Genomic DNA, 13,290 nt, shown 5'->3' on the forward strand with positions numbered 1-13,290 from the left:
TTTTTTCATAAGTGAGTGGGTCCATGACTATATTTATAACATAAGAGAGCTTATTTTATGTCGCACGAGATTAATAAAACCGATCATATTATCATGTCACACAAACATCAAAAGTGGGTCCGCCATTGGTTTTTCAAAATAAAAATAAAAATAAATAAATATCACATAAATCGATGGGTCTGCTGGAAAACATCTCACTTTTCTGTGACACGAAGGTGATTGAAAGCCCATACATTAAATATAAAACCTTGAAGCCATCATTCCTTTCCCAAACCCATTTCCAGACTACAATGGAGGCGCTACGATTCTCCCCCACCCAGCCGCCACTCCTCCGCCGCCACGCTTTCGACAAAATGGCGCGCAACCCTCTTCACGCCAACACCCGACACCGCCGTCCCAAGCCCTTCATCGCCGCCAGGCTCTCAAAGCCGGCGGAGATAGCATCCCCTTCCGCCGCAGAAGATCCCTCCTTGTCTGTGTCTCCTCCACGGCCTAGAGTTTCACCGGATTCCCTTCAGTACCCACCCGGCTACGTCGGGGCGGTTCCCGACCGGTCACATTCCGATGGAAACGACGGCCTAATGAATGCGATGGGTTATTTGACCAATATACTGTCTTCGAAGGTTTATGATGTGGCCATTGAGTCACCACTTCAAATTGCGCCAAAGCTATCTGAAAGACTCGGTGTTAAGCTTTGGCTCAAGAGGGAAGATTTGCAACCCGTAAGTTTTGATTTTTTCATATACAAAATTATTACCTTTACTTTATGATTATAAAAAAAAAAAACTGACTATGTTAGTTGTGTTAATAGAAGATTCGAGTGATGTAAATGAGCATAATTTGGCTTGATGGAAGGAACTATGTTCAATTAGTCGTCTAGGAATTATTCCACTTTGTCTTGTTGTTTTGAGCGTGTCAGTGTTCTTCTTTCTTTTCTCATATTGGAACAAATAAGGGACTATGTGTATTTCAGTTGAAGAATGTGCTTTATTTATTGAGTATTTGAGATTGTGAATTGTTGCCAATGGTAGGTTTTCTCATTTAAGCTCCGAGGAGCTTATAATATGATGGCAAAGCTTCCAAAAGAACTGTTGGAAAAAGGGGTTATCTGCTCATCAGCTGGAAATCATGCTCAAGGAGTTGCTTTAGCTGCCAAGAGATTGAATTGCAATGCCGTCATTGCTATGCCTGTTACCACTCCGGACATCAAGGTATGTGTTGTTTATTCATTTGCTAGCTTGCTTGTTTGTTTGGAAGAGGGCGAGCTTCAAGTAGTGCTAAAGCTGCTCTTACGAACCGAAAAGTCACGGGTTTAAATTTAGAAAATAGTCTCTTTGCGAATAATACAAGTTTAAGGCTGCATATATGGATTTCTCTCACCCTCACCCGCACAAGTTGGGTTTCATGTTATATTTCGCGGGAAAAAATATGGTCAATTAAGTTATATGTTTTCATTTTTTTAACTCTACAGTGGAAATCTGTGGAGAAGCTGGGTGCTACAGTTGTCCTTATTGGGGATTCATATGATGAAGCACAAGCATATGCTAAGAAGCGTGCAAAAGAGGAGGGTCGTACATTCATACCACCTTTTGATCATCCTGATGTCATCATGGGTCAGGGAACAGTAGGGATGGAAATTGTGCGCCAAATTCAGGGTCCAATGCATGCAATCTTTGTGCCTGTGGGAGGTGGTGGTCTCATTGCCGGTATCGCTGCTTATGTGAAGAGGGTTTCTCCACAGGTTCACTTGATGTTATGTTAATGGTTTTTTCATTTTGTATGTCTTCCTTTATTTAGAGAAATGACTATTGACATCTATTGCAAATACACAGGTGAAGATTATTGGGGTTGAGCCCACTGATGCAAATGCAATGGCGTTGTCACTCCATCATGGTCAGAGAGTGATGTTGGACCAGGTTGGAGGATTTGCAGATGGTGTAGCTGTTAAAGAGGTTGGTGAAGAAACTTTCCGCTTGTGCAAGGAATTGATAGATGGAGTTGTTCTAGTAAGCCGTGATTCCATTTGCGCATCAATAAAGGTGAGTGGTCCTTTTGCTTGTGAAAGTTGCATTTGCAATCTCTGATGCTTAATATACTTTATATATACACTTTCCAGTGATGAGGTTGAGGCAGTTTGAATTGATTAATAATTGAGATTTGCTTGATGACTATAAACTTATGAGTCATCAAGTAATGTCAAAATTCAAATTGGTAATTCGAGGATTATCTTGCATATAATAACTAGAACTATAATAACTTGCCAAATTATTTCTAGTTTTTGTGTAATGACTGTAATCACAGAATTATCGTTATTTGGTGATGTTTTTGTTCTCTCTGTATCTTGGTTGAGATTGGGTGAAGCGAATTCGAGAGTGGTGGCAGTAGTAGGAAAAACCTGTTATACTGTTACTTTAACCATTAACACCAGATTTGTTTTTTATCAGGTCCCAATTTATCACCACTGGGTGATTATTGGGAGGCATATGCTATAATTATATGAACTTGGCTGTTAATTTTACTCTCTACTGGTAGAGTCCGCCTGCTCTATTGTAGACACTGTCACTGTCTCTCAGTGCACAGGCTATTCAGTTGGTGAGTTGTTATTGGTCCAAATGTAGCTCTTTTGTTTGTATCAATGGGAATTGGGACCTAACTTCCTGCATAGACTTTAGAATGTCTTGTGAATTGAATGGAAAGCACTGCAGATTCCGTATGACATTTGACAACAGTGAAACTTGTTGCAGGACATGTTTGAGGAGAAAAGAAGCATATTAGAACCAGCAGGTGCTCTTGCCCTTGCTGGAGCTGAGGCATACTGCAAGTATTATGGGCTCAAGGGGGAAAATGTTGTAGCAATAACCAGTGGGGCAAACATGAATTTTGATAAACTCAGGGTGGTAACTGAACTTGCTAATGTTGGTCGTAAGCAAGAGGCTGTGCTGGTAACTGTTATGCCAGAGGAGCCTGGAAGTTTCAAACAGTTTTGTCAGTTGGTATGTCTATATACTACTTTTGACTGATGTTTTCTAGAACAGAGTTCTTAATAATTGAACAGATTTTTATCTTGCCTGGCAGGTTGGGCAGATGAATATCACCGAATTCAAATACAGATATAAGTCTAGTGAGAAAGCTGTTGTCCTCTACAGGTAAGATCATGAAATAAATGCCTGATCTTTTTTTCTCTGTCTTTTTTAATCAGTTTTTCTAAAATCAATATGGTCCCAGAATATTGACATCTCTCTGGCATGATTTATTAGTTTTCAATGTCTTTTTCATTATCTTTGTAGTTGACAATGACTGTCATGTCAAGGCCCATAACATTTTATTGTCCTTTGTATTTTGTGTGCAGTGTTGGGGTTCACACAGTCTCAGAGCTAAGAGCAATGCAGGAGAGGATGAAATCTTCTCATCTTCAAACTCGCAATCGCACAGAAAGTGACATGGTGAAAGATCACTTGCGTTACATGGTATATTGGCCAAAAATTTCCCTTCATTGTGAAGTTTATTATGTCGTTTTCCCTTTTTTCAACACTAATCCCAACCACCAAACTATGTAAATACTAAATACAAGATCTAAGCCATTCATTTCTATTTTGATAAGCATTTATGTTAGGTATATTGGATTTTTCTGGTGATTCCTGTCCAAATTAGCTAAGATGTTGAGAATTAAGTTACATCGTTCGACTAAGGGATGGTATATGTGATTTGGTTGTCTTGTCTTGCGATAGTCTTATTAAACATATCACTCCCACTAACAGTTAAATAACTGATCCTGTGTTGGTATTGTTTTACTAATTAGTAAGTTAACTATGTTTTTAACACATTTCAGATGGGAGGCCGTTCAAATGTTGAGAATGAGGTTCTTTGCCGTTTTATCTTTCCAGAAAGACCTGGTGCTTTGATGAAATTCTTGGACTCCTTCAGTCCACGTTGGAATATTAGTTTATTCCATTATCGTGGGCAGGTAGGAATTTCTGGTTTTCTGTTCCTTTATTCAAACAAACTACATTGAGTTTTATTCTTTTTCTTCCTTTGATCAATGCATCTGATGGTATCATTATACTTGCTGGCCAACAGGGTGAAGCTGGAGCAAATGTTTTAGTTGGAATACAGGTACCCAGAAGTGAGATGGATGAGTTCCATGATCGTGCTAACAAACTTGGATATGATTATACAGTGGAGAAAAATGATGAAGACTTCGAGCTTTTAATGCGCTGATGATTAGCCATTATTGTGAATTTTAGTGGACAATAACAATATTATCATATTTATTTCGACAGTGGACTTCAAAGAGGTGGATGAGGGAAAGCATGAAAGGAAATGGCCCCTAGACATGTCACCAGATGACTAGAGGAACCAACTCTTTTTACTTAGTGCTGCAATTTATGCATTTTTGTAATCTATAATTAATATAATAATTTATATTCTCTAATGTTTTTGACTTGCCTTTTAACATCTGTAATAAATGGCTCTCTAGAAAGGTTTGTTTGCTAAATTTCAACAAAGCTTGAAATAATAGTCTTACACTCGAAAAGGAACAGTAACTGCGAAGGTCTAATTTGAGAAGAATAATCTTCGCAGGAACCTGAATACAAATGACAAGACTAGCATATTCTGAATGTTCTTTTCTTCTCATGCATGCAAATGGCTTTGTAAAACACTGTTCTCGGCAATTTTCTTGCACTTGTTCCCTTCCTTTTACTAATAAGAAGAAAAGAAAAGAAATGATGATGGGACAGTGATTCTTGTTGGGCCTATTAACACCATGCAAATGGTGATTAAAGCCTATCGATTTTATATCACTCAAGATTTTTTTTTTTTTTTTGATAACATATCACTCAAGATTTTAACACGAGAGCAAAATGTACAGCTTACAGATAAAGTACATAAAGTGCAGCGTAGATATGGTTATTTGAGAGTTATGTAAGCAATCAATCAAATAGCATACAACATGGTTATTTGAGCAGAGCCTTTCCATAACGAGTCTTTCAAAACTTTGCCACAAGGCAGCTTGAATTCGAACAAATCAATTAAAAAGGTCAAAATTTTAATTTCTCTTTTTTCAAGAACTTGCTAAGTAGTACTATGACCATTGGTTAAGAATTAAAATAAAAACCAAAAAATGTGAACTAAATATTTTTTATAGTTTTGGAAATAAAAAATATTTAACACTTTTATTTAAGCTATTCTCACTTCAAAATAATAGTAGTTTAAAGTTTTTGCATAAGGATTAAAAAAGTCATTAATTTTAAGAAATATAATTATAATGGATTATATTAATTTTTTCTATATTTTTTGTATCGAGTTACATATTTATGTTTTTTATTTAATTTAATTTTAATTAATTAATTTATTTTTTCTCTTATCTATTTTCTCTTAAATTTTTAATTTTTATTTGAATTTATCAAAGATAAAAATGAGGTTGATATTTGATTAAATTACCTTTTGAATCAATTAATATTGTCTCCTGTTTTATTCAGTAGAGATATATATTAAGAGGAAATACGAAAATTAAAAAATAAATGTTTTGATATGCAATGGGACCTGACATGCAGTTTGTCATTGGTCTATGTCTCAGGTGGCCTTTTGGTTTATGTACCGTTCCTAATCGTTGCTCTTCCTAGTTTGTAAGTTTCCCTCTTCTTTAATTTATTAGCGATGTTTCACAATTGGCTTATTCCCCATTTATTCGGTTATTGTAAATAGTTTTGAAATACACCACTCCAACTTAAAGGGTGGGAATATCCAAAGCCTTATAAACTCCACATTAGTTACACATACAACTAATGTAGAACTATGTATCTCAACAGTTATAAAAATTAGACTAGATCTGGCCAGTCGATCGGTTGATTTGTAATTTGGAATCTCGAATGGTCTGGTTCAGATACTAGATCAACTATACATTTTACTTGATATAAAACCAATAAACTAGTTTTAAATCGAGTTCAAGGTATCTTCCTTATATATACTTAAGCTTTGTTTGGGAGTTAGTTTTAGGAGGGGAATGAAAGGAAAAAAAGGATTTTAGCAAACTCTTCCCTCGTTTGTGAATTTAAAAAAATGAGGGGAGGAAATTGGAGATTTTTACTAAATCCTTTAAAATCCTCTTTCTTCTTAAAATTAAAGTTTCCCCAATTTGGAGGATTTATAGGAAAAAATATTGAAAACTACTTATCTACCCTTAGCATTAAAATGTAAAAACTACATAAATATAAACCATTTTTAAATGTGACATTATTAGAAAAGTCTCAAATACCGACATAATTTATCGAAGAAAAATATTTTGTTAAAAATAGTGATGAAATTTTTTATGAAAATCATATACATCAAAAAACTTCCCTCAAAACTAAAGACGAAATTAGAGACTGAACATATTTTGCCGTAATCACTGACATGATTTATTTACGGAAAACAAATTCAACTAAAATTATTGATAGGATCTAAATTCCATCAAAACTTTCCACGAAAATATTTTCGTCCAAAATTTTGACGAAACACATTTCCATTAAAAAATTTCGACGTAAAACAATTACGTCAAAATATTTCCATCAAAATTTTTCTCAAAAATTTTTAACGAAAAATATTTCTACCAAAATTTGTGACTAAAAACAATTTCGTAAAAAATTTAGACAAAAATTGTTTTTTGTCAAAATTCTTTACGGAATCTAAATTTCGTCAAAATATTTCCGTCAAAATTTTCAGTGAAACACATTTCCTTCGAAAATTTCTGACAGAAAATAATTTCATCAAAATCCTTTATAGAATTTAAATTTCGTCGAAAATTTTCGACGGAAATATTTTCATTAAACTTTTTGATAAAAAAAATTTCTGTCAAAATTTTTAACGAATCACATTTCTCTAAAAAAAATTCGACAAAAAATATTTCTGTCAATTTTTTTGATAAAAAGCATGGGGAAGAATATTGTAACAGTCAAGTTGTGTTACTACCACGTTATTACCAATCAATCTCATCGTTAGATCGATTATGTCGATCAAACGATTATATTTTTTTCATCTTTGTATGGTCATGATTTCCTAAATTTAATACTTTATATTTATTTCCACCTTTGAATGGTCGTGATTTCTCATATTTAATACTATATTTAATGCTTTCACTTTAAATTTAAGAAATCATGACCATACAAAGATGAAAATAAATATAACCGTTAGATCGAGATAATCGATAATCGTGAGATTGATTGATAGTAACATAATTATAACAGAACTTGGTTGTTCCCTTTTTTTAAACCCTATTTCCCCAAACCCATTTGTCGGACCACAATGGAGGCGCTACGATTCTCCCCCACCCAGCCACCACTCCTTCGCCGTCACGCATTCGACAAAATGGCGCGCAACCCTGTAAACGCCAACACCCGAAACTGCCGTCCCAAGCCCTTCATCGCTGCCACGCTCTCAAAGCCGGCGGAGATAGCATCCTCTTCCGCCGTGGAAGATCCCTCCTTGTCAGTGTCTCCTCCACGGCCTAGAGTTTCACCGGATTCCCTTCAGTACCCACTCGGCTACGTCGGACCGGTTCCCGACCGGTCACATTCCGATGGAAACGACGGCGTAGTGAATGCGATGGGTTATTTGACCAATATTCTGTCTTCGAAGGTTTACGATGTGGCCATTGAGTCACCACTCCAAATTGCGCCAATGCTATCTGAAAGGCTCGGTGTTAAGCTTTGACTCAAGGGGGGAAGATTTGCAACCCGTAAGTTCTGATTTTCATATTCAAAATTATTACCTTTACTTTATGATTATAAAAATAATAACTGTGACTATGTGAGTTGTGTTAATGAAAGATTTGAGTGATGTAAATGAGCATATTTGGCTTGATGGAAGGGACTACGTTCAATTAGTCATCTAAGATTTATTCCAATTTGTCTTCTTGTTTTCAGCGTCAGTATCCTTCTTTCTTTTGTCAAATTGGAACAACTAAGGGACTGTGTTTTTTTCAGTGGAAGATTGTGCTTTATGGATTGAGTATTTGAAATTGTGGATTGTTGACAATGGTAGTTTTTCTCATTTAATAATATGACTGATGAGCAGATAACCCCTTTTTCCAACAGTTCGCTTGGAAGCTTTGCCTGTTGGAAAAAAGGGTTATCTGCTCATCAGCTGGAAATCATGCTCAAGGAGTTGCTTTAGCTGCCAAGAGATTGAATTGCAATGCCATTGCTATGCCTGTTACCACACCGGACATCAAGGTATTTTTTGTTTATTCATTTGCTAGCTTGCTTGTTTGTTTAGAAGAGGGCAGAGCTTCAAGTAGTGCTAAAGCTGCTCTTACGGTGACCGACGGATTTGAATTTAGAAAATAGTCTCTTTGCGAAAAATATAAGTTTAAGACTGCATGTATGGATTTCTCTCACCCTCACCCACGCAAGTTGGTTTCATGTTAGATTTCCCAGGAAAAAATATGGTCAATTAAGTTATATGTTTTCATTCCTTTTAACTTTACAGTGGAAAGAGTCTGGGTGCTACAGTTGTCCTTGTAGGGGATTCATACGATGAAGCACAAGCATATGCTATGAAGCGTGCAAAAGAGGAGGGTCGTACATTCATACCACCTTTTGATCATCCTGATGTCATCACGGGTCAGGGAATAGTAGGGATGGAAATTGTGCGCCAAATTCAGGATCCAGGGCATGCTATCATTGTGCCTATGGGAGGTGGTGGTCTCATCGCCCGGTATCGCAACTTATGTTAAGAGGGTTTCTCCACAGGTTCACATGATTTTATGTTAATGGTTTTTTCATTCTGTATGTCTTCCTTTATTTAGAGAAATGACTATTGACATCTATTGCAAATACATAGGTGAAGATTATTGGGGTGGAGCCCACTGATGCAAATGCAATGGCGTTGTCATTTCATCATGTTCAGAGAGTGATCTTTGACCAGGTTGGAGGATTTGCAGATTGCAACATGAGAAAATAAAGACCCTATATATATATATATCATCACTGGAAGGTATTTAAAGCATCAGAGATGCCAAATGCAACTTTCACAAGCAAAAGGACCTCTCACCATTATTGACGCGCAAATAGAATCACGGCTTACAAGAACAACTCCATCTATCAACTCCTTGCACAAGCAGAAATTTTCTTCACCAACCCCTTTTAACAGTTACGCAATCTGCAAATCCTCCAACCTTGTCCAAGATCACTCTCTGAACATGATGAAATGACAATGCCATTGCATTTGCATCAGTGGGCTGCACCCCAATAATCTTTACCTGTGTATTTGCAATAGATGTCAATAGTCATTTCTCTAAATAAAGGAAGACATACGGAGTGAAAAAACCATTAACATAACATCATGTGAATCTATGGATAAACCCTCTTAACATAAGTTGCGATACCGGCGATGAGACCACCACCTCCCACAGGCACAAAGATAGCATGCACTGGATCATTTAAAATGACAAACACTTTTCTCTTATTTGGTGATGCTTTTGTTCTCTATGTATCTTGGTTGAGATTGGGGGAAACGAATTTGAGAGTAGAAAAATCCTATTAAACTGTTACTTAACAGTTAACACCAGATTTGTTTTTTATCAGGTCCCAATTTATCACCACTGGGTGATTATAGGGAGGCATTTGCTATAATTAGATGAACTTGGGCTGTTAATTTTGTTCTGTACTTGTAGAGTCTGCCTGCTCTTTGTAGACACTGTCACTGTCTCTCAGTGCACAGGCTATTCGGTTGGTGAGTTGTTATTGGTCCAAATGTAGCTCTTTTGTTTGTATCAATGGGAATTGGGACCTAACTTCCTGCATAGACTTTAGAATGTCTTGTGAATTGAATGGAAAGCACTGCAGATTCCATATGGCATATGCAAACAGTGAAACTTGTTGCAGGACATGTTTGAGGAGACAAGATGCATATTAGAACCAGCAGGTGCTCTTGCCCTTGCTGGAGCTGAGGCATACTGCAAATATTATGGGCTCAAGGGGGAAAATGTTGTAGCAATAAGCAGCGGGGAAAACATGAATTTTGAAACTTAGGGTTGTAACTAAACTTGCTAATGTTGGTAGTAAGCAAGAGGCTGTACATTCAACTGTGCTGCCAGAGGAGCCTGGAAGTTTCAAACAGTATTGTCAATTGGTATGTCTATACTATATGCTACGTTGACTAATATTTTTTCTAGAACAGAGTTCTTAATAATTTAACAGATTTTTATCTTGCCTGGCAGGTTGGGCAGATGAATATCACAGAATTCAATTACAGATATATGTCTGGTGAGAAAGCTGCTGTCCTTTACAGGTAAGATTATGGCAATAAATGCCTGATCTTTTTTTCTGTCTTTTTTTTTAATCTGTTTTTCTAAAATCAATATGTTCCCAGAATACTGACATCTCTCTGGCATGATTTATTAGTTTTCAATGACTTTCATTGTCTCTGTAGTTGACAATGACCATTATGTCAAAGCCCATAACATTTTATTGTCCTTTGTACTTGTGTGCTATGAAGCACCGATATCGACACAACATTTTCGATACGTTCTCGATACGTGATGTCGATACGTTACTTCAAAAATACTAATATTTCGATACGTCTTAGTATTAAATAATATTTTTAATATAAAGAGTATATTACATTAAAAAATATAATAAAAATAAAAATCATAAGAACAAATAGTAGATTATCCATACGCAATTAAATCGTGTCAAATTTTAGATCTGATATTTGGGGTGGATTGTATGATTTTTTTTCAGAAACAAAATGTGAACTTAGCCACATTATTTAGCCCATTAATCATGCGTTGGAATGTATTTTTTGTAAGAAAATAATAGTTATTTCTTTTATAATAAAAAAACATATTAATATTTAAAAGTCAAAATAACAAGCAGCACCTTTATCTTTACATCTTTGTTTTTTCTTCTAGAATTTTCTTCCAAATTCTAGGTTTGAACCCCACCATCAACCTCAAGTCAACCTCTGCTTCCTTTTTTGTGTGTCATTTTTAATCTTTCTAGATCTTATATCTTCATCTTCATATCTCTTGTTCGACGGAGATACAAACCAATCGCCAGAATGTTCATCTTCATATTCCATGGTTGAATGTTCATCTTCATAGATCCGGTCGCTTTTCACTGGTGACCGTGCCTCCATCGCCGGAATCATCACCACCACTTCGCTTTGCAGCCACCACACCATCTCGCCACCTCGCATACCACCTCGTCTCTTTGCCGACTTCGCTGTCCATGCCATTGCTGCAACTGCAAGTCATTGGCTGTCCACGCCACCCTTTGACCAATCCGATACGGCAATATTCGTATCGGAAGCAAATCGGTTCAGGACGCGTATTGGATACGTTGAAACTTTTTTTTTACGTATCGGTGCTTCTTTGCTTGTGTGCAGTGTTGGGGTTCACACAGTCTCAGAACTAAGTGCAATGCAGGAGAGGATGGAATCTTCTCAGCATAAAACTTACAATCTCACTGAAAGTGACTTGGTGAAAGATCACTTACGTGACCTGGTATATTGGCCAAAAATTTCCCTGCATAGTGAAGTTTATTATATCCTTTTCCCTTTTTTCAACGACCATACTATGTAAATACCGAATAAACTATCTAAGCCATTCATTTCTATTTTGATAAGAATTTATGTTAGGCATATTGGATTTTTCTGAAGATTCCAGTCCAAATTAGCTAAGAAAGTTACATTGGACTATTAAGGGCTGCTATATGCAATTTAGTTGTCTTGTCTTGCGATAGTCTTTTTAAACATGTAACTCCCACTAACAGTTAATTAACTGATCCTGTGTTTGTATCGTTATACTAATTACTAAGTTAACTATGTTTGGAACACATTTCAGATGGGAGGCCATTCAAATGTTGAGAACGAGGTTCTTTGCCGTTTTATCTTTACAGAAAGACCTGGTGCTTTAATGAAATTCTTGGACTCCTTTAGTCCAGGTTGGAATATTAGTTTATTCCATTATCGTGGGCAGGTAGGAATTTCTGGTTTTCTGTTCCTTTATTCAAACAAACTACGTTGAGTTTTATTCTTTTTCTTCCTTTGATCAATGCATCTGATGGTATCATTATACTTGCTGGCCAACAGGGTGAAACTGGAGCAAATGTTTTAGTTGGAATACATGTACCCAGAAGTGAGATGGATGAGTTCCATGATCGTGCTAACAGACTTGGATATGATTATACAGTGGTGAACAATGATGATGACTTCCAGCTTTGCTTTCATGATTGTTACCTGTTGAGTAGAGGAACTAGCTCTTTTTAGTGCTGCAATTTATTACATTTTTTGTAATCTATAATATAATAATTGAAATACTTAATGTTGTTAACTTGCCTTTTCACATATATAATATATGTCACTCTAGAAAGGTTGTTTTTTCTAAATTTCAATAGCCCGAGGACTGTGTTGTTGTGTTTAAAAGTTGGAAACTTGAACTAATAGTCTTACACTCGAACAAGAACAGTAACTGTACTAATTTAAGAAGCACAGAGTCAGGATTTAATTTTAGTCGGAACTAAAAAATTTGACATATCAAATTATTAAGATATTTTCGTAGTTATACAAATCTATTATGAAAAAAATTTACTTAAAATAATAGGATTGATGTTATTTTAACAAATATTAAATATTTATTTAAAATTTAAAATATAATATAAAATTAAATTAGTAAGGAAAGTGCAAATTATATGTATATATACATATATGAAATTTTCATGTGATTTTTATGAACATTTTTATGTGATCTTTATTAACATTATTTTATGTGATGTTAATGAAAATTTATTTCATGTAATGTTAATGAAAATTTATTTTATGTGATCTTTGTGAATAATTTTTTTTATCTTTTATATTTTAATTTTGTTTGTGCCTATAAACTTTAGTTTGCAACTTGGTATGTCTTACAGGTCGTATTAGATTTTTTAATTTTTTATAATAGGTCAGGTCAGACTTATAAATCAAGTCTTCAATAGGCTAATAGACTAGTATAGGCTCTAAATATTTGAACAAATGTAGAGGGACAACAAACTTTACAATTAAAAAGAAACATGGAACAATCAGTGACAAATGTCTAAAATCATTTAAATGACATTGAATCCACATAAATCATTTAATTGGTGTTTAGATATTTTAAAATTTTTAAAAAAAGAAAAGAAAAAACAAAGAAGTTGTAAATAAATATGTACAAGAAATTTTCATACTCCATATATATACATATATCTTCATTGATATTTTCATTTAACAATTTCCACTTATTAATCGTTGAAATTCGTATTTCTGTTGTGAAATCAAATATAAATAACATCA

At 35.2% G+C, this 13,290-nt stretch overlaps 1 protein-coding gene and 1 pseudogene across 1 annotated transcript; both read left to right on the forward strand.

Moving 5' to 3' along the window:
* The first annotated feature begins 265 nt into the window (after positions 1-265).
* Positions 266-4,472, forward strand: LOC133284645 (threonine dehydratase biosynthetic, chloroplastic-like). The gene is made up of 9 exons (XM_061481711.1): positions 266-722; positions 1,032-1,211; positions 1,472-1,741; positions 1,833-2,039; positions 2,745-2,993; positions 3,076-3,146; positions 3,350-3,467; positions 3,830-3,964; positions 4,078-4,472. The coding sequence occupies exons 1-9, from the start codon at positions 291-293 to the stop codon at positions 4,216-4,218; spliced, it is 1,803 nt and encodes a 600-aa protein (XP_061337695.1). The 5' UTR covers positions 266-290; the 3' UTR covers positions 4,219-4,472.
* Positions 4,473-7,281: 2,809 nt separating this feature from the next.
* On the forward strand, positions 7,282-12,321 carry LOC133284662 (threonine dehydratase biosynthetic, chloroplastic-like; annotated as a pseudogene).
* Positions 12,322-13,290: the final 969 nt, after the last annotated feature.

The sequence above is a fragment of the Gastrolobium bilobum genome, unplaced genomic scaffold (assembly GCF_033153095.1).
Source record: "Gastrolobium bilobum isolate Gb01-03AN ecotype WA unplaced genomic scaffold, APGP_CSIRO_Gbil_v1 utg8088, whole genome shotgun sequence".
Lineage (NCBI taxonomy): Eukaryota > Viridiplantae > Streptophyta > Magnoliopsida > Fabales > Fabaceae > Gastrolobium > Gastrolobium bilobum.

Coding starts and splice junctions, on each gene's coding strand:
- LOC133284645 (XM_061481711.1), top strand. CDS start 291: ATGGAGGCGCTACGATTCTCCCCCACCCAGCCGCCACTCCTCCGCCGC. Junction 1,742..1,832: donor TGAAGAGGGTTTCTCCACAG/GTTCACTTGATG, acceptor GCAAATACACAG/GTGAAGATTATTGGGGTTGA. Junction 2,040..2,744: donor CCATTTGCGCATCAATAAAG/GTGAGTGGTCCT, acceptor AACTTGTTGCAG/GACATGTTTGAGGAGAAAAG.